This window comes from Idiotropiscis lumnitzeri, chromosome 12, assembly GCF_059441095.1.
Source record: "Idiotropiscis lumnitzeri isolate Australia: NSW breed Sydney's pygmy pipehorse chromosome 12, RoL_Ilum_1.0, whole genome shotgun sequence".
NCBI classification, from domain to species: Eukaryota; Metazoa; Chordata; class Actinopteri; order Syngnathiformes; family Syngnathidae; genus Idiotropiscis; species Idiotropiscis lumnitzeri.
The window spans coordinates 13,717,937-13,742,154 of NC_142402.1; the positions used below are offsets into that span (position 1 = coordinate 13,717,937).

Sequence of the window (24,218 nt, forward strand, 5' to 3'; positions counted from 1 at the left end):
GTTTGACACCAGGAATGTGTTGCCAACGTCTTCTCTGCCTGCATTCGGTTGGGGCTTCCCTCGATTCTGGCCAGACTGCGCATTCCAAATTTTCATTTAAAAAAATGCTAACAACCTCACAGGCTTGAGAGAATTTGGAGCGGCAACATCTTCCGCCTCCGCCTTCATTTGTGGCTCATTCAGAGCGAAAACCTGATTCTGAACCGGTCAGATCGTACCTATCGTGACCAAGAATCAGTGATGTCTGCAAAAGTTTGCCAATGTTTTATTTTTTCCAGGTAAAAAAAACAATGCAAGTATTTCCTGGACTGCTGCGTGACTTGCACTGCAAAATAAAAAACTGCAAACACTCTTGAACACTTCGTGGGGGTTTAGAGTGCCGATGTCTTTGCCTTTGGTTGTTGCCCAGTAGGAGCAGACGCTCAATTCTAAGGCCACCTGAATGCTCATAGCGTGACCTAACATTTTTTTTCCTTCGGGTTAGTCCTCGTATTAAAAAAAAAAAAAAAAGTCTTTGCTGGACTGCTGCATGACGTCGCTACTCGCCAAACAAGCAAAAACCCAAAGAATGACGTGCGGAATAAGCGTTTTTGAGCATCATGACAGCTGCCATGGTGGGTTGAAGAACTTGATGGCGTGGTTTTTGGCCCACTTGGCAAACACAGTCTTCTCCGTGATGAAGCGATGCCCTCCGTAGCGGGCGCTCTCGTGCAGCAGGTACTCGGCGCACTCGTACCGGCTCCCTGCCTCGTAGTAGTGGTAGGGGACTTTGCGGTAACCTTCGGTCCTGCGGAAGGGAGAAAGAAGATCACAGTCGGGCTGGACGATATATCGTTTTGGGATCGAAATCGCAATTTCAGACATTGTGATTTTGTGATCATCGAAGCGACGATGTTTTAAAGAGCTCGTTAACCCATATTCCTGAAGGTCTTTCGCGGCTGCTTGAGAACACAATACACTAAGCTAGCTTGCGCCGCAGGACTAGTTTCATAATCATCCTTGGCTCCGTGGCGACAAATAAGATATCTTTCAAACAATTACCGCTTTTACTCAAGGATGACGAGGAGTCGCTAAGCATACAACACATCGAATAAGGAGAAAGAACATGAGAAGATGGAGGTGCTAACGCGCTAACGGCAATCGCTAATGTGAAATGCAGAGTTGGGAAAGAGCAAAATACAGGAAGTGCTTGTGTGTACTTTTCAAAGACGTTTGGCTCGGACGCAACGAGGCTGAGAGCAAGCAGCGATGAACAGAAAAATTTTGTATTACAAGTAGTAAGTAGCTGGAGATATAATAAGATGAAAGCTACATTAGCGCACGCTTGAAAATCGGAACACACTTCTGGCTGACATGATGAGGAGGCCAATGTCAAAAGTAGATTAAATATTTAGACGTTATCAGCAATGTTATTTGTGTTTATTTGCACTGAATTGCACAACTGAGAACTGACTTTTGAGACACACACAATAATAGTTGTCAAAATGACTTTCTTGTTAAAATTAATTTAGCTATTCCAAGGGGCTGTTTTCTTGTTTGTTGAATAGAATTCATTACAAAAAAGATGAAAAAAAATTGAGTGGAAAAGAAGAGGAATAAAGATTATGCTTTGAGTCTTTCAACATAAAATAAAATATGTTTCACATTTAAATATAATATTAATATTTAATATAATATAAAAATATAATATTTTCTTCATGATTTTGAAACTTTAAACTCAGTGTGAGTCAGCCTCTGTTTGAAGCAGTAAAATCTCAAGCAGAAATGTGGGAAAAATATTTAGAAAAATCTTACACTTATGTACAAAGGACATTACATTACATGAATACAAAAAAGCATTTGACATACACTATTACATTTGTAATTAGTATTTGTTTTCTCCACACTGGCGGAATCTTACTTGCAGTAAGTGTCGTTGATCATGCCGTAGACGTGGATCTCTTTGCACATGTCCATGGCAAGGATGAGCGTGAACCAACCTGTGCTGAGGTACGACCCTGACTGGATTCTGCAAACACACACAAATCCTAAGAAGAGCTGCAACATTTACTGGATTTGTTTTTTTATTTTTATTGGACCCCCTGCAAGGGCGACACAGCACTGCTTTTCATTTTTAATGACGCGAATGAGCAATGCCGCAGCGTCAGCTCGCTCAAGCGGTTCTTCATTCTACCGGAGGGCAATAAGAAGACCATGTGAATGCGCCTGCTGTTTATTTTTATTGCTTTCTTTGCAACAACCACAAACGAGCTACTTATGATGGCAGAATTTGAAGAATTTTAAGTGGGTGCTGCAACAGGGGAGAACTTTTTTTAAACAAACAATGGCGTTAATGGAACAAAAAAAAAAAAGACCATATTGGTGTATGAAGTTTTTCTTTTTTTTTTTTTTTACCTGGGGGGGATTGGTGACATTTTATGTTTGGGGTTAGCATGTAATCATACGAGGTCATATTGTCGAAATAATTACATATCTAAAAGGTCACCACCGTGACCTTTAACATGAGGTATCAATCAATGCAGCTTGTCCCAAAATGATTTTTTTTAAAACTTGTTACCTTAAACCTTGGGTGATTTCTTTAAGGTCAAGGTGGATCAATGCCAAAAACAAAACAACCAATTGTGGGAAATATCGAGTGTTTGGGTGCTCATTTGTGACATTCAAGGTGTGAAAAATCAAAATGGCTGCGAAACACAACAGCATGTACAGTACACGATTTAACGAATGCATAACACAGCAGCCCACACATGCAAAATGTCACCTCCGACGCAGGCTGTCAGCAGACACTTTTTCCCCCCCATCACATTGCCAAGTAATCTCATTGACAAACCAGAACAGAACATTCCCTATGTTGTATATTGTGAATTTCAGGAGGTTCTGTACCCGAAGGACAAACAAACACTTGAAAAGTTTCAAAATGGAGGTCTCATCGCGAGGCGGCAGATGCTGCACACTGGCTGATGTGACCAATCTCGCTTTAGTAACGCTGATGTCACGGCTGTGTAATCGGGCTTCATAATCGGTGCTCAGTCGCATGGAAAAATTGGCCTTTGAAATGAAAAGGAATCTGTTTAACAGCTCAGCTGTGTTGCTCTCAGAGATGACATTTATTATTTTTTGAGAGGAAACATGTTCATGTTGTAATTGTAAACACGATGAAAATACAAAAGACAAGTTCAACGTTTTTCACTCGATTGCTACTGTCGGCCACTTATCATTGCAGCTACAATTAAATATCCTTCACAAATCACTTCAGGAAATGAATTAACAAATGTGTGTCTATATAAGAGCTGCACAATATTGAAAAACACGCGACATGTGATATGGATGTTGACTATGTTGGCAGTTTGAACCGTTTCATAAACGTTTCCATGGGAGCCCAAACTGTTTTTTTTTTTTTTTAAATGAAGATACATTTTCTTTTCCTTTTTTCTTTCAATTCAGCAGACACCCGTTGAACCCGGTGGCACTATCGAAGCGATATGTCAGCGCAACCGCAAATAATATTCCTAAAACTAAGTTAGAAACTGATGCCTTTTTAATCCAATATTAAGTCTCTCTCTCTCTCTCTCTCTTTATTGATTGTGTTGTTTAACTGGTGACTAACCAACACTGGCTAACACGGTGAATGCGCCACCATGGACGGTATCTTGGCGTCTAATGAATCCTCTGGCAGAAAAGCGGGCATGACAGCGTGATTTAAGCAAGGTCGCTTATCAGCCGCCGTTGACCGACAGCATCCGACAGGAAGCCACTGCTCAGCTCGGCGGGTGGCGCCGATAAACTTTGTGTGTGCGGCTTGCAGATTATGACCACCAGATAACACCCGTGACATGTTTTGGTAAATGGAAAGTGGAACAGGGGGTCTCCTCAACCAGCAGATGGTACCATTAGTGAACAGTCTAGACAGGTTGTGATTAGAAGAACAGTGGGATGTAAACATTGGAAGACTTCCTGTCAATCCATCCCTCCATTTTCTAAAGTTCTTGTCGTAATTAGGGTTGCATGCTGTCCCAGGTTAATTTGGCCGAGAGGCACGGTAGACTTTTGTCCGGTGGCGGGCGACATACAATATATAAGTGGTCACAGTCACATAGGCGCGCAAACGCGACCACGCTAGCCCGAAGCCCCGGTCGGCCCACTTGCTGGTAATCGAATTGGGACTTTAAAAAAAAAAAAAAAGGAAAATTCTGCACTGCTTACTCTTCTGTCTTTTTCTGTGTGATGTGCGCACACTCATAGCTGTCACTGAGGCACTCTAAAGAGTGCCAGAATGGGGGACACATTCCTGGGGTGTTAGCATAGCTAGCTAGCTAACTGAGTAATATTTGTAATAAAACTCATTGTTTTGTTTTTTTTTATCTTGGAAAGAGATATAAAAGAACCAAAGAGTTTTAGCTAGCTGGCTAGTCATCTCAATAACCGCTGAGAAGGAAGGGCAACAAATCTCTGGGTCCTGTTATTAGCATCTGGAAAACTGAAATGATGAACAGTTTAATGCTAAATCTCCGGAACTGAGTACAACATAGTTCTCAGCCTTTGCACAATTTTCAGTTTCAGATTGGTTAAATATTCATGGAGAAAAATAGCACTTTTAGGATCATTATATCATCCTTTGGTGTCACACTGACCTAATAATTTCATATCTTAAAATCTCTCATCGCCCCCTTTAATTTGAGATATGACTCGATGTGGTTTGCACACAGTGATTTCCGGCCTCGATACTGGCGTGCTCACCTGTCCATACCCGTCTCCTTTTTGAAGACCATGTCACAATAGTTCATCCTGTCATCAGTGGTGGCGTAGATGCGTGCTTGCGGGTAGCTGTCGGCCGCCTGCCGCAACATGTTGTACACCACGCCCTTGCCGTCGGTGCGCATGTTGCGCAGCGGGCCCCACACCACATACACCGTGTCGTTGTTTTGGCCAAAGAAGTGCTGCGGCCTCTGCAGCAGCTGCGGCACGCTGGTGTGCGACACCACCCGCAGCGTGGTGCGCCGGCCCACGTCACGCTCGAACGCCCGCGTGGGTGCGTTGTTCATGCGCAAGATGCACGGCGAGCGGTCGATGAGGGCGCCCGCTGCCTGGCCCAGCATCTGGCCTGAGCTGGACACCACGCTGCACAGCTCGCACTTCAGTTTCAGGGGCTGCCGTGGGAGAGGAAACAAGACAAGATTAGCGTCACACACTTTTTTTTTTTCCGTAGAATTTTTGTTTTAGTTGCTTTGCTTTATATGACACAAAGAGTTTTTGTTTTTGTTAACATAGGACTTTGATTTGGATTTTTTTTGCTTACTGTTTTATTTTAGTAGGTTTCCACTTCCTGTTTTTAGTTACCTCTGAAGAGCAGATTGTAAAGTTTTTGTGAAGAAAATATTTTAATTTCGATTTGGATTTCGGCGTCATGCATTTTAGTCCATCTGCTTGTGCTGTTCTGCTTCCTGTGTTTTTAAATCTGGCAGCTGGTTTTGTCCAACTGTTTCATCTTATATTTTGGTACACTATTAAATAAATAAATAAATAAATAAAAAAGTTGACTGAATTTTCAAGGCAACAAACTTTAATACAATTTTAGGTTGGGGCAATTCAACAAAATATTTTAGGTTTTGCTTTGCATGGTCTTTCCCGCATTAAAAAAAAAAAAAAAAAATAGATTAAAGACCCTTTTTTTTTTCTTGTATTGTCCCCCAACTTAAAGATACTTTATAAGCAAAAGCAACTCAGCAAATTGTTTTGGTGCTAACCAATTGCTTGCTTTGTTATGCTGACTAACATTGTTGCAATAAAGGTCAATAATTTAGATTTGAAAATTGTTCCAACTTAAATCAATGTTTTCGCCCCCCAAAATACAAGCTGCGCTTCTTTATTTTAAACAGTGTCTCCTTCTTCTTTTATTTGTTTGATCGGACACCCGTCAGACTTGGTAACACCAATTTTCGTAAACAAAGCACTTTGACTTGGATCTTCGGTGACTGGTGTCTTTGCTGTGATCGAGCATCGACAGACGATGTAGAGTCATGCTCTTTGCTGTATGCTTGTCTCGGTTTTAAAAATGTTTTACTAGTTGTGTAAAAGGGAAGGTGTTTAAAAAAAATGGTTAACTTCCTGTTGCCTCTGTTATAGTGAGTGGTCTTGTAAGGGTGAGTAGTTTTGAGTTTTATTATTCAGTGGTTAACACCTCTTTTTACATTAGTGTGACAGCAAAGAACGTTAAAATGTGACTTTAAATATTGCCCGTCGCATGAAGTAACACTGCTGGACATAATCATAGCGACAGTACACTTTTACGTCCTTTAATACGAGTGCAATGAGGATATTATAGGGATGTTTTTGGCAAAGGGGGCTTATGAAGGAGCCCATCAAATACACGGATGTGATCATAACTTATATAGGTTTTAAGAGCACCGTATAATATCCCCGTCAGCGAGTACGTTAATTGAATGGGCCCCGGGAGGTTACGATGCAGAACCGAGAAGTGCGGAAGCGCCGTCGTTAAGTGGCTGTAGAACATTATAGCTATGAATCGGTTACCTTTACTTGCAGATGCCTACAAAGAGCCCCCGAGTCCGCTGCGAACTTTACACTTTATAGTCCCGAAATAAAAACGGCGCTGAACGTTCACTGCTTAGCAATTATTTCGCCACTTCTTCCTAAATTGGCCGATTAAAATGGATTCATTCATTTTGAGTCATGTTTTATTTGTTTAGATTATTAAACAGCTGATTTGTAAATAGTGAAAAAACATTTACATACAAAACATGTACATTCATTTTACTTTTTTTAATAAATTATTAAATTATTTATTGCATTGAATAATGTGTCCCCAGATTTATTGTAAATAATAAATTGTTTAGATCATTAAATAGCTGATTTGTGAATAGTGAAAAAAACATTTACATACAAAAAATGTACATCAATTTTATTCTTTTTTTAATAAATAAATAAATATTAAAATATTTATTGCATTGAATAATGTGTCCGCAGATTAATTGTAAGAAATTTAAAAAAATCAGTGAAGCCTTGAAAAACAAGTTCCTTGACTTTTTTTTTAGATCCAAGCTGTTGCTTGGCCAATTTATTTTATTTATTTATTTTTTGGGTCTTGAGATCTGAGCGCACTTAAGAACCCAGCCGTTAAATGGCGCCAGCAAACTTCATAACATCCAGACGCCATCAATTCACATCGGTTTCCTGGCAGTGGTAGGACAGTATCAATTGGTGGAAGTAATCCATAAGTAAGATTGGTTGCCAACTGCCAGTAAAGCCCACAAAACAAGGAAGGGGCAGTCACGTTATGTGCTCGCATTTTCCGTGTTTGCACGGTACCTGGCGACCAAATGTTATTACTTGGAGTTCAGTCATTTTAATGACTTGAGATACAGATGTGTTCACGGAACAAATTCAACTCACATCTCAAGACACCACTCTGTCACAATTCTTTTTACACATTACATTCATCTGCGGATGATCTGGCCCATTTGCCCATTTCACAAATAAAATGTGGCCCTCGAGCACAATCGTTTGCTCACCCCTGTTGCACATGCAGTAAATCAAATCGTGGCACCTACGGCAGGCATTTGTTGTAATCCTACTAATCTGGCCACATCCTTTAAAAAGCAGAGATGGGGCATTTGGGAAAATGCAGAGTTAATTTCGCTCAATAGCCTTTGTGCTGTGAATTTAGCATCGCCGTTGATTAAAATGCACAAGGCGGCGTTCATTAATAGGCCGTGATTATTACATTAGCGCAATGGTTCCCGGCGGACGCCTGCGCCCACGCTGAGTCATTCTCCTTGAAAGACGCTCTGTGCTTGTCTGTTGACGGGTGAGCAACGTCCTCGAAATTAGCCATCATTCACGGGTGCTCATGTACATCTGTCTGACTGCCGATGATTTGCTCTGAATGAGAGTCCCGTTCATGAAAATAGTAGACACCAATCAAAATAAAAGCAGGAGCAGCACAAAGATTTGGGACACAGATACTTCTCGCCAGTCATTATGTTCTTTGTTCACAAAAGGTTGCTCAAAAGTGGCCGAGCATGATCACAAAAACAGGAAATATAAAGCTAGCAAAATAAAATTGGTATCAGAAAATGCTCCACTCTAGTTCGAAAGCAACATCCTTTGTTCGCAAAAAGATGGAGAGCAGAGTTTCTTATCAAGGTAACAAAAACAGAAAAAGAAGTCAACAAAAATAAAACTAAAGACACAAATTTATTGAGATGTAATTGAACATGCCAGTCACAAAAGATCCAAAAAAAGTGCTTTGTTCCCAAAAACTTGGTCAAAACCATCTTGAGAGTCCTATCAGGGACGCAAGAAGAAAAACAAGGAGGAGAATGCAACAACCAAAATAAAAGCATAAACAGCACAAAGAGATTGGCTGAAATGCAAGACAGTATTTTGTTTCCAAAAGGTTGCTCAGTACAGGCTGATTGCTAACAAGGGGGGGGGGGGAATCAAGCCTATCACAATAAAAGTAGTAACACAAACAGATTGAGCAAAATTCATAAAAGCAGTCATAAACAAATTTAAATCCCTTTCATGGCAACTAAAGGGGGAAGTAAAAGCCTACCAAAATAAAAGTAGTAACATCACAATTACGAGGAATAAAAAAAAGTCCTCAGGCCGCATTGTCAACGTGATTGACTGCAACCAGACTCCATTGAGAAAAGTGCAGATTTAAGCAACATTTTGCAGCCAGACAGTCAGGATGATGATATTTCACCCGGGAAGAATCGGTGAAAAGAGGGATGCTCTCATGCATTAAACATGGAGGTGAGGAGTTTATAACCCCTCCAGTGACACCGCGCTACGAGATTACCAACCGTGTGAAATATAAGCGCCTGTTAAAGTGCCGCTGACGGGGTCTTAAGGGAGGCTAACCGACACCCCCACGGCCCCCCAACAGCGGCCTATGGTGGCGATTTACCGCCGGGATGGTCTGGTCAATGTGAAGGGAAGATAGAATGGAAGTTCAGAGCAAAACATTCCGAAGCTCGACATTAGTTTGTCTTTTTCCGCAGTGAGCCTCGCCGCTTTTCCCGGCTGCCTCCTCCTCGGCTTGTAATGTCTGGGAATTAAGGCGCTTTGATATTTCAATTTCCATAAATTGCGCAGGGAGTATCCAGCAGCGAGCCTTTTGAAGGCAGCAGAATGGGATCACGGAGCGTGGCACAAAAGTGACACGCAAACATCAAACCAGACATTTTCCCCATCCAGCGACTTAAGAATTAAGCCAATACGCGACGAGACACACCTTTTTAATAGATTGGATGACATTCAGGCCTGTTTATCATGTGACCGACAGGAAGTCTTTTTTTTCTTAGTGGCCCAGTCAGAAATGGTACTGGCTCCCTATATACTGTACATAAAGTAATACGTTAAGGTTTATTTAGCATCGTCATACAGTACATTTGTATTCATGGCTATGATTTTGCACTAACCTCACTAATATTAAGGCAAGAGAATATATTGAATAAATTCTAATTTCAACCCTAGATACAGTTCACTCAGTGACGTTCAGTCAGCCATGACTGTAGTAAAAGTGACCACTAAAGGGTGCCTTGGTATCAGGGACGATCATTGTTGAGAGTATCTTATACATTGAAATAAGTCCAGTATCGGCCAGATACCAATACCTTGTATCATATCAACCTTTCCTTAATAGGCGCACATTTTATTCATAAAGTGCCTTTCTAGACACTCACAGTGGCACGTCTAAAATTCCCCTTAGTGGGCATTTTCGACAGCTCTGACAGCTCTACTGGAACGATCTGGCCAGCGTCTAAAGGTGGGTAATTGCCTGATACAACAGTGTACTGGCCAAAGGCCTTCGGGATAATCTTGAACCCTTTTTACACAAAAAAAAAAAAATAAAAAAAACTCACTTCCTGTTTGGGAATGCTGACGTAGCCCGGGTGAGATTTAAAAGCCTGGTAGGGCTGCTTGGACGCCGCCCAGTGGGCACTGAACGCCTCGCCAAATGTGGGATGCCACGGGAAGTAGGGCTTCTCGGCCAGGTGGACGGCCACCACGAAGAGTGATACCGCCGCTACTAGTCCGGTGGCGATCACCGACTTCCTCTGTGGGCGAGAAAACAACAGACGTTTAACAGCATGGCACTTGGCTACAACAGCAAAAAAAAAATAAAATGGAACAAGTCTCTTTGCGAGACGAAGTGCAAGGAAGTGAGAAAAAGTTAGATATTAGATTAAAAGCATGAATTTAGAGGACGTGCGATTGAGAAAACAGTTTTCCGACATACCACGCATTCCTTAACAATTAACAATCAGCCTCGTTCTAAGGATGAAAATGAGCTTGTTTACTAGCACATGATTGGTTGAAATGGGCATTCAAAGGGGCGCTTGCGGGGCCGAGCCGCACTCCAGCTTCGTAAACAAGCGCTTCATCGGGAGCACCTAATTGCGTTGGGAATTAGAATATATTTTGAACAACTTATCTGTAGTCTGTTTTGCACTATTTGATCTCTCAAGTGGGAGATACACCCTCCAAACAGCTCAGGAAATAAAAACACCAAGAAGGCTGTTTATAGCAAATTTCCTGTCAGCAGTTTTGTTCTGGGGCAGCCTTTGCTTTATTCAGCACATGGTGTCTTGACTATTTTGGGTCTAATGACATCTAAAGACTATATGAAGGTGTTCTGGAGAGAAATATACTTCCGGGTATCAGAAAGCTTCGTCTAAATTATGTGCTGGAGCTGCTTTGCTATATACACAGTCAAAGCGTCTTCAAAATACCCCAAAATGCTCGTCCTTCCCTCCAACACCAACAGAGGGCGCTGTGGTACCTCCTGTAGATTTTCTTTTTTAAAATCTCTTATTTTTTTTATGACATGAGAGTAAAAATCCTTCAATCCAGGTCAAACTAGCACTAATCTGCTAGCGTCGCTAAGGGAGCTTAATGTGCCCTGAAAAAACAAAGGTGACCAACCCCGTGTGTGTACGAGTGTGCATTTGTGTGTGTGACCTTGATGTGAGCTCAGTGAGATGCCATTAGGCCAATGCATACTGCACATCTAATGGAACATAATCCCCCCCAGAGGATGAAACACTAATATCTGCCCCTTCGACGCTAGAAAACACACACAAACCGCATGTTCACCTTAGTATTTGGAATAACAATGTACAAGTGTGTCAAAAGAATTTGGTCTTTACAACAACAAAAAGGACACCGACATTTTCTAGCATTCGACGAAACTGCAATGAGGCATTTTACTGCTGCCCTATTCTGTCGAACACAATTGTCACGGTTCTAATTGGAGCAATATCGCAGTTTTCTAGGTTTTGCATAAAAAGCAAAGGCAGATAAATCGGACGCATCACTTTCACAAGATTTTTCGGAATTGTTCAAGTTGCGCTTGGAAACTTGAAAGCAGCAACGAGATATAGGTTTCTGTGTGTGAGGGTATTCCGCAGTGCTAGGAGTGGCAATTTTTTTTGCCTTTGGGGGTTGCATCACAGCCGTAACACGGGCAGCATGCTGCGACTGTAAAAGGGCACACCACATTTGGGTTTCAGATCAAAAGACGAATATAGGACAAAAAGTTCAGAATTCCAGCTTTTATTTCATGGTATTCATTGCAAAAAAAAAGCAAACGCAGTAGAAAGCAAAAGCTGAAAGGAAGCACTAGCTTATGTTTAAGCAATAAATCTAAAAGTCAACATCTGAGCAACTAGAAACTCACAGTCACGTGTTCCAATACTTTTGAAATATCAAACATGAAATAAAAGATGGTCTTGTGTCTTATATGCATTCATCTTTTGATTTGGAACTCTGTTGCATGCAACAGCAAAAGAAAAAAAAAAAAAAAGCATTGACCATGTCGTCCCAATGCATTTGGATGTGATCAACCGTCTCTTAAATAATTTGTTTTAAATACACAATCTATAATTCTGTTTGTCTTATGTTTTGTTTGACGGTAAACCTAAAGTGGTTTGCATTGTAAAGCATATTTTCAACTAATTCACTGCACCATAAAGCGCTCAAATTTTTGCTCGCAAGTCAATAAAATAGTGTCAGACAGGCTCTTATCTCAAATAACTTGTAAGTTGGGTCACTTGTATCTCAAGGCAGCAATTTTTTTGGGGGGGATTGTCTATTACTCTCATTTTTGTCGCCATTTGTGGCAGGGGTTTATTTGTCCCTGCCCCATGAGGATGTGCCAAGATTCACTTTCGTGATTGTTTTTATTTGGGGGAGGGGGGGGCTGTTAATTCACTCAAGTAGCTTAAGTTTAACATGTTCACGCAATGCAAACAGTTGCGACAAGGCCAAAGCAGATAACGGGATTTTCTGCTGGCTCAGAGGTCTGCTTCAAGGGTGTCGCCAGCTCGCGGTGAGCTGCTGAACAAAGTAAGTCACACACGGGGGGGGCGGAAAAAGCCGGTGAGAAAGTACACGGAGGATTACGGCACTTTGGCGCAGACGAGGTGGCGATCCCACACTTGACGTGACGGGATCAAGCCGGGCTTTGCCGGCTCGGACGTTTAGCCTTGCAGTGAATCACTTTGCCATCCGGGCAATCTGCGCAGAGCTGTTCACACAAGGTCGCCTGTTGATTGGTCGCTTGCGAGGCTTTGGGAGCACCTGCGTGTCATGAATGCAAATCGGGTTTCCCACACTGACACGATACAGCGTCGTCCATCTGGCTAATATGAAATCTTTAAGATGAGTCAGTCTTTGAAGCGCCACTGGAAATCAACAAAAAGGACCTTAAAATGGCAAATTTCTATCTTTTCAGGCATGTCTACATGAGATATTTTTGTATTTTTCCAGGGCAAATCCATATTTTGGAAAATGTGATGCAGGACATGTATGAGGACTGTAAGACGGTGGTGAGGTGTGCTGTAGGTGCGACGGAGGAGTTAAAGGTGGAGGTGGGACTACATCATGGATCAGGTGGAGAAATGTGTCAGGTGTGATGTGCGATAGAATCGCTTCAGCAAAAATGAAAGGAATGATTTATAGAACTGTGATGAGACCAGCGATGCTTTCAGGTCCAGAGACAGTGCCACTGAAGAAAAGATAGGAGGCAGAGCTCGACATGGCAGAGATGAAGATGCTGAGCTTCTCTTTGGGAGTGACCAAAATGGATAGGATAAGGAATGAGTACATCAGAGGAACAGCACATGTTTGGGGCTTTGGAGATAAAGTCAGAGAGGCCAGACTGAGATGGTTTGGATGTGTCCAGAGAAGAGATAGTGAGTATATTGGGAGAAGGATGCTGAGTTTCCAAGTGCCAGGCAGGAGGAAGACCAAAGAGGAGGTTTATGGATGTAGTTTAAGAGGACATGAAAGTAGTTGGGGTGAGAGCAGAGGATGCAGGGGACAGGGTTAGATGGAGGCAACTGATTCGCTGTGGCGACCCCTTAAGGGAAAAGCCGAAAGGAAAAGAATAAGTTCAAATTTTTTTTTCAAGTAAATATCACTCCACATTTTTTTTTACAGTGTAACACACAGGGACCCACAGCTAATACTCCCAAGTCCCATAATGCACTGCAAAAGCTGACTCGAAGATACTGATCATGATAATTCCATGACTTATTTTTCTGGGACAAGTCCACTTTTCCGATTTAAAAAAATAACTAAGTAGTTAGTATGTCACGCACACCTCTGATATTAGAATTAGAAATTAGAAATCCCTTTATTGTCATTGTACTCAAGTGTGCAACGAGATTAGAGGGCTCCCCTCTCCAGTGCAATACAACAATAATACAGACAAATATATAAATTAGATAAATAAATAAGAGAGTGCAATGGAATTTAGTACTGAATAGGGTATATAAAAACACATCACAATGCCGTTCTGCAAGGTAAGGGTGTTCTCGTGTGTGTGTGAGAGTTCAGAATGGAGATGGCGCTCGGAAAGAAACTGTTTCTCAGTCTATTGGTCCTTGATTTGATGCATCTGTAGCGCCTGCCAGAGGGCATCAGGTCGAACAGGTGTGAGTTTGGGTGGGTATTGTCTTTGACGATGTTGAGAGCCCTTCTGAGGCACCGGGCGGTGTAGATGTCCGACAGTGAGGGGAGAGGGCAGCCAATAATCCTTTGCGCTGTTTTGACTGTCCTCTGGAGCCTCACTCTGTCCGCCTCAGTGCAGCCGCTGTACCAGGTGGAGACACAGTACGTCAGCAGGCTCTCGATGGACGAGTGGTAGAAGGCTAGCAGCAGCTTCCTGTCCAGGTTGAATTTCCTGAGGACTCTCAGGAAGTGCAGACGCTGGTGGACCTTCTTTACCACTGCTGTGGTGTTGTGAGTCCAAGACAGGTCGTCGGAGATCTGTACTCCCAGGAACTTGAACGTGTGGACCCTCTCCACACACACGCCTTCGATGCAGGGGGGGGCGGCACCGTCTTGTTCCTCCTGAAGTCGACGACAATCTCCTTTGTTTTTGCAGTGTTAAGGTGCAGTCTGTTGTCCTTGCACCAAGCCGTCGGTCTCTTTACCTCCTCTCTGTAGGCTGTCTCGTCACCTTCCGAGATCAGACCGACCACTGTCGTGTCGTCAGCAAACTTGACGATGGTGTTGTTGCCGTGGGCCGGGCTGCAGTCGTAGGTGTAGAGGGCGTACAGGAGAGGGCTCAGCACGCATCCTTGAGGGGAACCGGTGCTCAGCATGCGGGTGGAGGACGTGTAGGGGCCGAGCAACACAGTCTGGGGTCTGTTGGTCAGAAAGTCCTTAATCCAGATGCGTGTGAGGGCAGGGAGGCCGAGAATGTCCAGTTTGGCGACGAGGATGTCTGGGATGATCGTGTTGAATGCCGAGCTGTAGTCCACAAAGAGCATCCTTGCATAGCTCTGTCGTGCTGCCGCCACGGAAGTTGGTGATGCTCCGTAGACCCTGCCACACCTCCCGTGGTCTGTTACTGGCAAGGTGGGCCTCCAGCCTCCCCTTGTAGATTGCCTTGGCTAGCTTGATGCCTTTGCTCAGGTCAGCACGGCCCACCCTGTACTGGGCTTTGTCGCCTGACCTGAAGGCAGCGTCACGGGCCTTGAGGAGAGCGCGAACCCTGCTGGACATCCAGGGCTTCGCATTTGGGAAGGTCCGTATAGTCCTGTGTAGGGACACAGTTTCCATGCAGAACTTGATGTAGTCCAGTACACAATGTGTGTAGACATCAAGGTCCTGATGATCAAAGAGGTCCCAGTTTGTGTCTTGAAAGCAGTCCTGTAATTCACTCATGGCGTCGTCACGCCAGGTTTTCACAGTCTTTGTGGTGGGCCTGAATCTGCGTCTGAGAGGGGTGTACGCAGGTGCGAGCTGCAAGGACAGGTGGTCTGACTGGCGGAGAGGGGCGAGTGGGAGGGCCCTGTATGCGTGCTTGATGTTCGAGTACACATGGTCGAGAGTGTTGTCTCCCCTCGTTGGGCACTTGACATGCTGGTGAAACTCTGGGAGTACAGTCTTTAAATTGGCCTTATTAAAGTCTCCCGCTACTACGTGAACGCCATCAGGTTTATTGATGACGCACGCGAGTAGCGAGAGCGCCGTGCTAGTGCTAGAGTCGGGAGGGATGTAAACAGCTGTGACAATCACGACCGTTAGCTCCCTCGGGAGAAAATAAGGCCGGCATTTAACGGACATGAACTCAATGTCGGGGGAAGAGTGCTTCTCGACGATCGTGCTATCGCCGCACCACAGAGCCCCCCGCCCCTTCTCTTACCGGTGTCCCTCGTCCGATCCGCGCGATGTAGCGAGCGCCCGGCCAGCTGGATGCTAGCGTCGGGGACGTCTGCGTGCAGCCAGGATATTACAGCAGGCCTCAGACTACACCCTGAAACGTTCACATTCTCTGGGCACCACTGCTTCGGAACGTGAACTTAGCGCACATAAAGACAGTTTGATATGGGTGATCACCATTACTTGTTAATGATAATGACACGCACCACGTGGATACAGAAACACTTGCATGCACAATGACATGACTGACATACTGCATGACGACAGGCCCACTTTCACGCTAATTGAAATAGACCTCCGAAAAAGGGGGGGTCACGCCGAGCTGATCCCCGCTAAATCAGGACAACCATTGCTCGCGTTGTGCATCGCTTCCATCGGCGTGCATGTCACCTTCACGTGTTGTTTTCGTTCCAATAAATGCGGTGGAAAACACAATCACACAAGGACCCTCCCGCTTTTCTGGTCCGTCTCCTTCCATTTACTCGCTTACCTTCCACATCCAGGCCATCTTTATTTCCACGATGCTCGTTGGACGCTCGTCAGCAGCACCGCGACGCCATGAAAGGTCTCCCCGGACATTCGAAAGGGAAGGAAAAGAAGGCCGAAAACAAGCTTGAGGGTTGGTACCGTTATTCGTCTCCTCTGCAGCCCTTTTTTTTTTTTACCCCTTCCCTCCTTCCAACTCCACAATGGAGCTGCTGTGAGCGGAACAGAAGCTATGCTGCGATTGGTCCGCACGGGCAAGAGGACCCGCCCATTCACCCTCCCGCTCTCCTCTTTCCGAGCCCTCCTGGTCACTGTGACTGTGAAGGCCACTTCCTGACTGAGAGGGTTGAGACCAGAACACACGGTCTTGAACCCCCAAACCCCAAATTGAAATAATTAAAACCCTTATTTGCCTCAAACCGGAATTGAAACCATATAACACTGTCTTGAATGCACCAATTTAAACCATCATCATTTGAAGTTCTAATCCTGACCAAATCCTTAATTAGAATGAAGACTTTCTGTTGACGGTTTAGAGTACTTTTGAGTGAGTGACTCAGTGACACATTGTCATTACGTCAAGAATTCTTCGAGTAAGCATGTCAGTTTTCTTCCATGTGTTGCAAAACTCATTTAATGTTTTCCTGAAGCCCTAATGTGAAATCCTACATTGGAACCCGAACACAAACTTGAATCCTTAATTTCAAACCCCAATCTTGATTTCAAACCCAAATTTCATTCGTCTTGAAATCCAAACACAGAATTGAACCATAACTTTGTTTTGAAACCCCAGTCACGACTAGAAACCAAACGTTTGAACCCTGTTACAATCCCTAATTTTAAACCCTCGGGTGATTTGAAACCCTAATGCAAATTTCAAACCCTAATTTGGAATCCTTAGACAAAATTGGAACCCTAATTTCCTACCATTTTGAATTTCTTACCCTCCTTTGAAACTGCAACCTTGTCTTGAAACCTTACATTTAAACCTCATGACTTCAAATCCTAAATTTTAACCCTAAACTTGATATGAATCCTGAATTGGAAACCTGAACGCAAACTTGAACCCCTAATTTGCAACCCTAACCTTGGCTTCATATCCTAATTTGAATCTCTTTCATTGGTTTAAAACCCTAACACTAACTTGAAACCCTAATTTGAAGCCCTACCCCTCTTGCTAGCTACTTTCAAGTTGTGAACTTAGATGCAAGCAAAACTTGCTACTTTGTTGCATTAAAAGTTTGAGCACAGACTGGCTGCTCACTTGTAACTTATTGAATTGCTGTGTTGTAGCCGAGACAACAAGAGGGATGGCTCGGTGTAATTGCTGGTGTTTGTCCATTGCAAAGAAAGCGAAAAGAGACATACATTCGCCCCCCCCCCCTCCCCCTCCTTCAATATCTTGCTTCCTCTATTTCTCACACGAATCTCTCAGCTTCCTCTTCTTCCTCACTAATGAGAGCCGCTGGGTTTTGGCGGCACAGCAAATATAAATATAAAATTTCCAGTACACGAATACTTAGCAACAAACAGCATGAAGTCAGTGGTGCGGAGACCTCATTGTAAGAACATGATACTGTAATTAGTGCACGGCGGAGAGAATGACATGTTATGTGATCAGTTTTGTCTTAACGACAAGGACAACAATAGCATGGACGCCATTAATTAGTCAGGCTTCAGTGCATCAGTCCTCTTGTGTTCTTATTCGTCTCGGCAAAACAAAAATACCAATCTAACATTCCCACCATGACTACCACTACTACGATTGTCTGCTACTACAATGATCACAACGTCCATCATTAACATGACTGTCAATTACTAGCCTGAGTGTGACTCCCATCACCATGACAACCATTACCATGACCACTACAACCACTATGACTACTTTATGTCCATTACTACAATTACTATTAGTAGTGGCATGTCCACTCGTATCATTACAATGTCATTTACTAACATGACTATGTTTATTGGCATCACTGCTATCTTTTACTACGTCCAAAACTCCCTTGACTAGTGGTAATAGATTTAGTAAGAGAGTGTGGCGCATTCACAAAGGTAACAGCGCTATCTGCCTGTGGATGACAGAACAACAACAATTATCTCTGAGGAGTGCATCTAAACATTTATTGCCCGAAGCAACCAAATAAGTTACATATTCATATTCACACTAAATTATTTTTGGACTGAGGACAATGTAAAAGCCAGTTGACATTTTGGGAAATCGATGTAAGAGTCCTTGTGTAATGTAGGATTTTGATATTGTTTGATGATAAATTTCTCATACAGGAATGTTAACTTCAGTGTGTGTCAGTGTGAGACACGAGCACACGAAGGCTAGCTGAGGAGCTCCGGCTTCAGGCTGAGCCTCTGCAGCACATCCTCGGGCATGCACAGCACAGGATTCACCGCCTTGATCTTCTCGTCCCCCAGCAGCGAGAGGCCGGCGATACCGAACAGAGTGTGAAAAGGGTCCACCTACGCGCAGCAACGAGTCAGCAACGATGACGCGTCAGAAGGGTTGATTGAGACTTTTCCGCTCACCATATCTCCCGGCCGGTCGGCAAAGCCGCCCGTCTCCTCGTCCTGACAGGCCAGGATGAAGGAGCGCAGTTTGTCCTTGTCGATCCACTGAATCTTGCCAATGATCCGGAGAGACGCCAGAACCCACCAGGAATAGCACACGTCCGGAAGCTGAAACAGGCCGACATAGTGAAACTTCCCACAATGCGTTGCAGCAGCCCGCAACATTTAAAACATGTCCTTTATTGCCAAAGAAAAAAAGCAAGCATGTATAAAATGTTTTTGCTTTGTTAGTTTATGGTATTCTTTTTGTAATATTAAACTTTTTTTTTTATATTTATGATGATTCTTTTTTTAAATAAAAATATATTTAACCTTTACTGTTTTTAACATTTTGACTCCTTCATATCGCTTAATAACAATAAGCAAAATATTAGCAACGGCTCTCAGAATCATTAGTGCGTACACGTGTAGCAAATCAAGTGTCTGTTAACGGACATTTCAGAAAGAGATCATAAAAGCTGATGATGACGCAAAAGTGAGACGGCGAGGAATGGCGGGAACCTTCTCGGGGCGCCCGTTGAGGCCACCAGACGGAAGCTGCCTCTCGCAGAGCCACCAGCCCAGCAGGTCGGCGTTTAGCTGGTGCAGCTGGCCCGTCAGCGACAGAAAGCCTGTGCAGCAGTAAATCTGGTAAAACGGGACACTCTGGTTACAGGCCGCATCATAATGTTGGGAAACAACAGGCGCCATGATACTTCTGGAGTTAGGACGACACTTACTTGACCGGCGTGAGATTCTGACCCGGGTCTGCAGCCAAAACCGCCATCAAAGTTCATACAGGACAAAACGAACGCCACCGCCGTGTCCACGTCTATGGCGTCCATCTTGCCCTATTGGGAGGGGAGGGAGACGGTGGCCATATTATAGATGAGTATCTGCGCTGGATAAAGAAGCTCGGCAATGAAAATACGCACCAGTAGTGAAAGGGTAGCCACAGCGCAGAAGGAAAATCTTGTGTCGATTTCTCCTGAGGAGGCAAAAGAAATGAAAATGTCAGACCTCAGAGCCAAGACGTGAACAAGCTCCTGCATCATCCAAAAGGTCGTGGCATCAACTAAACGCAACACATGAGATTCTATTGCAGTAATCAGGAGCAGATCCAGACGAAATGTTGCGCATTTGTGTGCGCCACACTCAAAATCATTGTTGAGAAATGTGAATTTAAAACATTAATCTTGCAATGAAACCGTAATTTGAAATTGTAAATGGCTACAAACCCTAATTTAAAACCCCAACTGAGTTTTGAATGCAAATTCAAAACTATAATCCCATCTTGACTCCCTATATTAAAATCCAAATGGTGATAATCATATTGTTCCATTGTTTAAGTGGGTGTTCCATTCCCTTGCCGAGAGATGATATTGTTTATATAACTTAGGTGCCGCACCCCATTTATCTCCTGCAAACGATCCATCGGCCTGTTGCAGCCCTTTGACATACTCCACAATTTTGTCTACGTCCAACGCGTCCACGCTGTCATACAGGCACAGAATCTGCCGAGGAGGAGGACAAAAATAAATAAATTGTTGAGAGCTGGAGAGAAACGCGCGTGCGTGCGTGGCATCACCTGCACGGCGCTGAGCGTGTAGAGCAGGTGTGGGTCGTGGCCGATGCTGGCGCCGACACCGCCGCACTCGTGCTGACACTCCTTGATGAAGTCCACAATCTCCTGGCGGTTCATGCGTGGCAGCTGAGACATCAGGTCCATCACCGTCAGACCCCAGTAGATGCCGCTCATGCGCAGGTACTCGGACAGCGTGTACTCCTACACGCACACATTGTTACCTCAAATAGAAGCCTTGACTCTTAATAGTCACCCAGCTCCAATTGGTCGGTGTCATTTACTTATTTAAGACACATAAATGCTCGCTGTAAATATCTTGTGTTGCGATCCTGCCGTCATATGGTAAATTGATAGCCTAACCTTCCATTAAACCTGTTGTACTGAATCCAATGCAAATTCTGGTGTAGTAAGATTGCAGGTAGCTCAACTCCGCTTAGCAAAACTACAAAATTGAACAACAGGTAGAAATGTATTTGCTAAATAGAGGGCAATAGATTGGAAACTAACATGAACATATGCCCTCTACTGGCCTGGAATAACAACAACAACATGGAAAATGTTCCAATACAGACGGCCTCATTTGAAACCCTCACCTTGTCAGGAAACCCTAATTTTGTCTTTAGACTTTAATTTGAAATATGAAACCTTTATTCAAACTCCAACCTTGGTTTGAAAATAGTGATACTTCCATTTTGTGGCCTCCGATAGCTATGGGCCAAATTCCGTGGAAAGGTATGTGATTAATAATAATAATAATAATAATAATAATAATATTCCCTTTATTAGTCCCACAATGGGGAAATTCAAGATTCGAACCCAGGCCTCCTGGGGAGACTGGGTCCTGAACGCGGCGCCTTAGACCACTCGGCCATCCTGGCATTGATCAATTCCTTTCATTACTGATCACAAAAAAAATGATCATAGGCAGCTCTGTAGCCAATTAAGACTAATTTAAGACCTACTTTTAAACCCTAACCCTTCACTAAAATTCCAAGCATACATTGACAACTGATTTCAAACACTAATTATAAACCTTAACCATGGCTCAACACACTGATTTTATTTAACGAGTTGGACTCAAAACAATATACTGTATATATTTTGTGACACACCTCTTATGACATGAATTGCATTTAACACTTACATAGTCATCCTTTTTGGAGCCATAAGCAACGATGTAGTCTGCATGCTTGTCCAGCAGGAGAATGTTGGGGGCATCAGGGCTAATGAAGACGTCTTTCACTGGAGTAGCCTGGCATAAAAAAATATAGTTTTAACACGTACAGTACCGAAGAAGTATGAACACGGCTTGCATGAGCGTAAAAGCAATGTAAAAGCGCTACAGACTAGCCAAAAATGCTAACCATTTTAATTGCCGTCTCAATTTCTCAATGAGGACCGAGTTGTACTCAACGGAGCAATAACGACACGTTAATTCACTTTAGCTACATGTTACCATTAAAACTTTACAACAAGATAGACACATATGCACCATATGAATAAAGTTGTGTTGTATTATATTGTATTTACTGTTTACCATGCCGAAATCTGACGCATGATCATGTCCGGGAGCCTGCTCTTCTTCGATGGGTTTCAACGATATTGACAGAGAGACGGAAAGGCAGTAAAAGCTTTACTGCCACCAGCAGACTGGAGGGCGAAGAGCAAGTTTAAAATTTTATTTGACGCAACGCTACCACACAATGAATTATCTACTGTACTGTAGTGTACTTTTTACACTCACTCTGGCTTGAAACCCTAATCTTGACTTGAAACCCTAACCCTCTTTCTATAAATATTTTTCTCAGCCACCTTTTGCACACTCCTGCACACTAGGTGGCAGTATACTAAAAAGAGATGTAATGTACCAGTAAATTAAAAGAAAAAGAGAAAGAAGTACTCTCGGATGCTAAACTGTCAAAATAGTCGTTGAATTGTTACCGGCGTGAAAATGTTGAAAGATTTGGTGAGGGAGCGTCTTATTGAGGCCGCCGATGAAATTTTTGGATTGTTTGAACAAACGATAGCATCGTACGAGAAGCAGCTTTGCCAAGCGAGAGAGGAGACCGAGCGACAAAGACTGCAACTGGAGGCTGTTTGCAGGACTCGCGTCGAAGGTTTGTTCTGTAAACGTCCTCGTATTTAAAAGTTTTTATTTAGAACTTGTACATAAGTCATATTAGTGCTTTAATTGCAAGCGCAAGTAATATGGAATAAGTGGTAATATGTAGGTATGCTTAATGCACATTATTTTTGGAGTACTTATTTGACCGCGACTACATTTCCTAAACAAACAATTCACTTTTGACTTCACTCCAGTCTATAGCAAGGCTGATAAGTACTCGTTGCCTATTTGATATCGAGCGTGTTTTAATTCAACCTTTTATTTTCTGCGTAATTGGCCACACAGTGCAGAAGAATTAAACCACAAATATGAATGAATCCAAGTTTATGTAATTGTCTATGTTTTCTAATGGAGCAAGATGATTTGAAAGTGTTGTATGTGTAGATCATAGCGTTTGTCGAGGCACCGCCTCTGTGTTGTTTAGCGATCAAAAATGCCGCCACCCCAAGTTTCGGACTAATTGATAAACACTTTGTGTCGTTTGTGTCTCGCAGATGTCAATGTGCCGACTGCTCGTCAAGAAGAACCTCCCTCTCAAGTGCTGCAGGGTAGCTCCAGTTTAAAAGATGAGCATTTAGAGCTCCCCCCTGTTAAAGAGGGAGATCTACAGCCCCTTTATGTTAAGAAGGAAGAGGAGGAGGGTGGCGTCACAAACTTGCCACAGAAGGAAGAGGTGGGTGACATCTCAAGCTTGCCACCGACTGGATTCTCTGGTCAGAGTGAAGACATTGAAGATGGACCTTTTTTTGACTTGCCACAGCTTCAGCCTCACAATCCAAGTGGAGCCCCCTCTGGGGGACCACCACCTGGTGACCATTTTGCTCCACCGTCAGGCATCAACGAGACTAAAGAACGTTGTAGAAGTGAAGTAAACTCGGCAGGTGACGGGAAGAAGAAAACTTTGCAAACGCGTCCAAAACGTTTCACCTGCTCAGTTTGCGGCAAAACATTCTCTAGAAAGATGCATTTTACCAAACACAGGAGAACACACAAGCAAGAAAGACGCTTTAATTGCTCAATGTGCCATAAAACATTCATTCAAAAGGCAAGCTTGGTATGCCACATGAGAATGCACACTGGAGAAAAGCCTTTTAGTTGCTCGGTTTGCAGTAAAACATTCACTCGAAAAGACTGCATGGAAACACACATGAGAATACACACTGGAGAAAAACCTTTCGCTTGCTCATTTTGTGGAAGGGCATTCACTATTAAGCAAAACATGTTAAGGCACATGAGAATGCACATTGGATAAAATAAAAATATTTAGTTGCTCAACTTGTAAAAATGTCTCAAATGAAACCTGGACACAGACGAAAAACCATATTTTTGTGCATTGTGAAGCAAATGCTGTCCTTGCAGGCGGGGTTTGAACACACACATGGACACAACACTGAGTCGCTCTGATCTCTCAGCAACCACAAAATCTCTTATTCTGTGTGTTCGAGGATCTCGATAGTCATCCTTGCACACCCACAATCAAGGAGGTTGCAGGGAGAAGCTGTACTCGAGGAAACTGCAATCCTCCTCCCAATAACTTCTTTGCATATGCAATTGCGTAGTGCAGATGTCTACAGAGACTGAGCCAAAAATAAAATGAATTTTCCTGAATTAAATAATTATGTACTAGCACTGTATTGTTAAAAAAAACTAGAAAAAAAGGTTTAAAAAAGTAATGCATTTACTGTAGTGTTGTTAGAGTGCCTTTTAAAAGCACATAGCCGAGTGGATAATATCAAGAGTACGTCTGTGTGCCAG

At 43.2% G+C, this 24,218-nt stretch overlaps 3 protein-coding genes across 5 annotated transcripts; 1 reads left to right on the plus strand and 2 right to left on the minus strand.

The window, feature by feature from the left end:
* Nucleotides 1-250: 250 nt before the first annotated feature.
* On the minus strand, nucleotides 251-16,441 carry st6galnac3 (ST6 (alpha-N-acetyl-neuraminyl-2,3-beta-galactosyl-1,3)-N-acetylgalactosaminide alpha-2,6-sialyltransferase 3). Its single transcript, XM_088311586.1, has 5 exons — nucleotides 16,193-16,441; nucleotides 9,891-10,085; nucleotides 4,738-5,147; nucleotides 1,901-2,008; nucleotides 251-787 (listed from the first exon to the last, which is right to left on the minus strand). The coding sequence occupies exons 1-5, from the start codon at nucleotides 16,208-16,210 to the stop codon at nucleotides 598-600; spliced, it is 921 nt and encodes a 306-aa protein (XP_088167712.1). The 5' UTR covers nucleotides 16,211-16,441; the 3' UTR covers nucleotides 251-597.
* A 1,860-nt stretch (nucleotides 16,442-18,301) lies between these two features.
* rabggtb (Rab geranylgeranyltransferase subunit beta) lies at nucleotides 18,302-22,000 on the minus strand. Of its 2 annotated transcripts, none has more exons than XM_088311082.1 (9): nucleotides 21,876-22,000; nucleotides 21,483-21,590; nucleotides 20,342-20,539; nucleotides 20,162-20,267; nucleotides 19,689-19,741; nucleotides 19,494-19,604; nucleotides 19,276-19,401; nucleotides 18,733-18,882; nucleotides 18,302-18,666 (listed from the first exon to the last, which is right to left on the minus strand). In XM_088311082.1, the coding sequence occupies exons 1-9, from the start codon at nucleotides 21,876-21,878 to the stop codon at nucleotides 18,526-18,528; spliced, it is 996 nt and encodes a 331-aa protein (XP_088167208.1). In that variant the 5' UTR covers nucleotides 21,879-22,000; the 3' UTR covers nucleotides 18,302-18,525. The 2 variants fall into 2 exon arrangements, with proteins under 2 accessions (XP_088167208.1, XP_088167209.1); XM_088311083.1 differs by lacking the exon at nucleotides 21,876-22,000 and adding an exon at nucleotides 21,703-21,869.
* Nucleotides 22,001-22,217: 217 nt separating this feature from the next.
* LOC148326041 (uncharacterized) lies at nucleotides 22,218-24,136 on the plus strand. 2 transcript variants are annotated; one of them, XM_088311086.1, is made up of 3 exons: nucleotides 22,218-22,455; nucleotides 22,958-23,136; nucleotides 23,224-24,136. In XM_088311086.1, exons 1-3 carry the CDS (start codon nucleotides 22,290-22,292, stop codon nucleotides 23,713-23,715), a joined length of 837 nt encoding a protein of 278 aa, XP_088167212.1. In that variant the 5' UTR covers nucleotides 22,218-22,289; the 3' UTR covers nucleotides 23,716-24,136. The 2 variants fall into 2 exon arrangements, with proteins under 2 accessions (XP_088167212.1, XP_088167211.1); XM_088311085.1 differs by having other exon boundaries at nucleotides 22,958-24,136.
* Nucleotides 24,137-24,218: the final 82 nt, after the last annotated feature.

Bases quoted from the DNA above. Each gene is read 5' to 3' on its own strand.
- LOC148326041 (XM_088311085.1), top strand. From the start codon at position 22,290: ATGTTGAAAGATTTGGTGAGGGAGCGTCTTATTGAGGCCGCCGATGAA. The intron at 22,456-22,957 runs GTTTGTTCTGTA...TGTGTCTCGCAG, and splicing joins TTGCAGGACTCGCGTCGAAG to ATGTCAATGTGCCGACTGCT.
- st6galnac3 (XM_088311586.1), bottom strand. The intron at 5,148-9,890 runs GTGAGTTTTTTT...CTCCCACGGCAG, and splicing joins TCAGCATTCCCAAACAGGAA to CCCCTGAAACTGAAGTGCGA. The intron at 788-1,900 runs GTAAGATTCCGC...TCCCTTCCGCAG, and splicing joins ATCAACGACACTTACTGCAA to GACCGAAGGTTACCGCAAAG.
- rabggtb (XM_088311082.1), bottom strand. The intron at 19,742-20,161 runs GTGCGGCACCTA...TTGCCTCCTCAG, and splicing joins GTTTGCAGGAGATAAATGGG to GAGAAATCGACACAAGATTT. The intron at 18,667-18,732 runs GTGAGCGGAAAA...TGCTGCGCGTAG, and splicing joins CCGACCGGCCGGGAGATATG to GTGGACCCTTTTCACACTCT.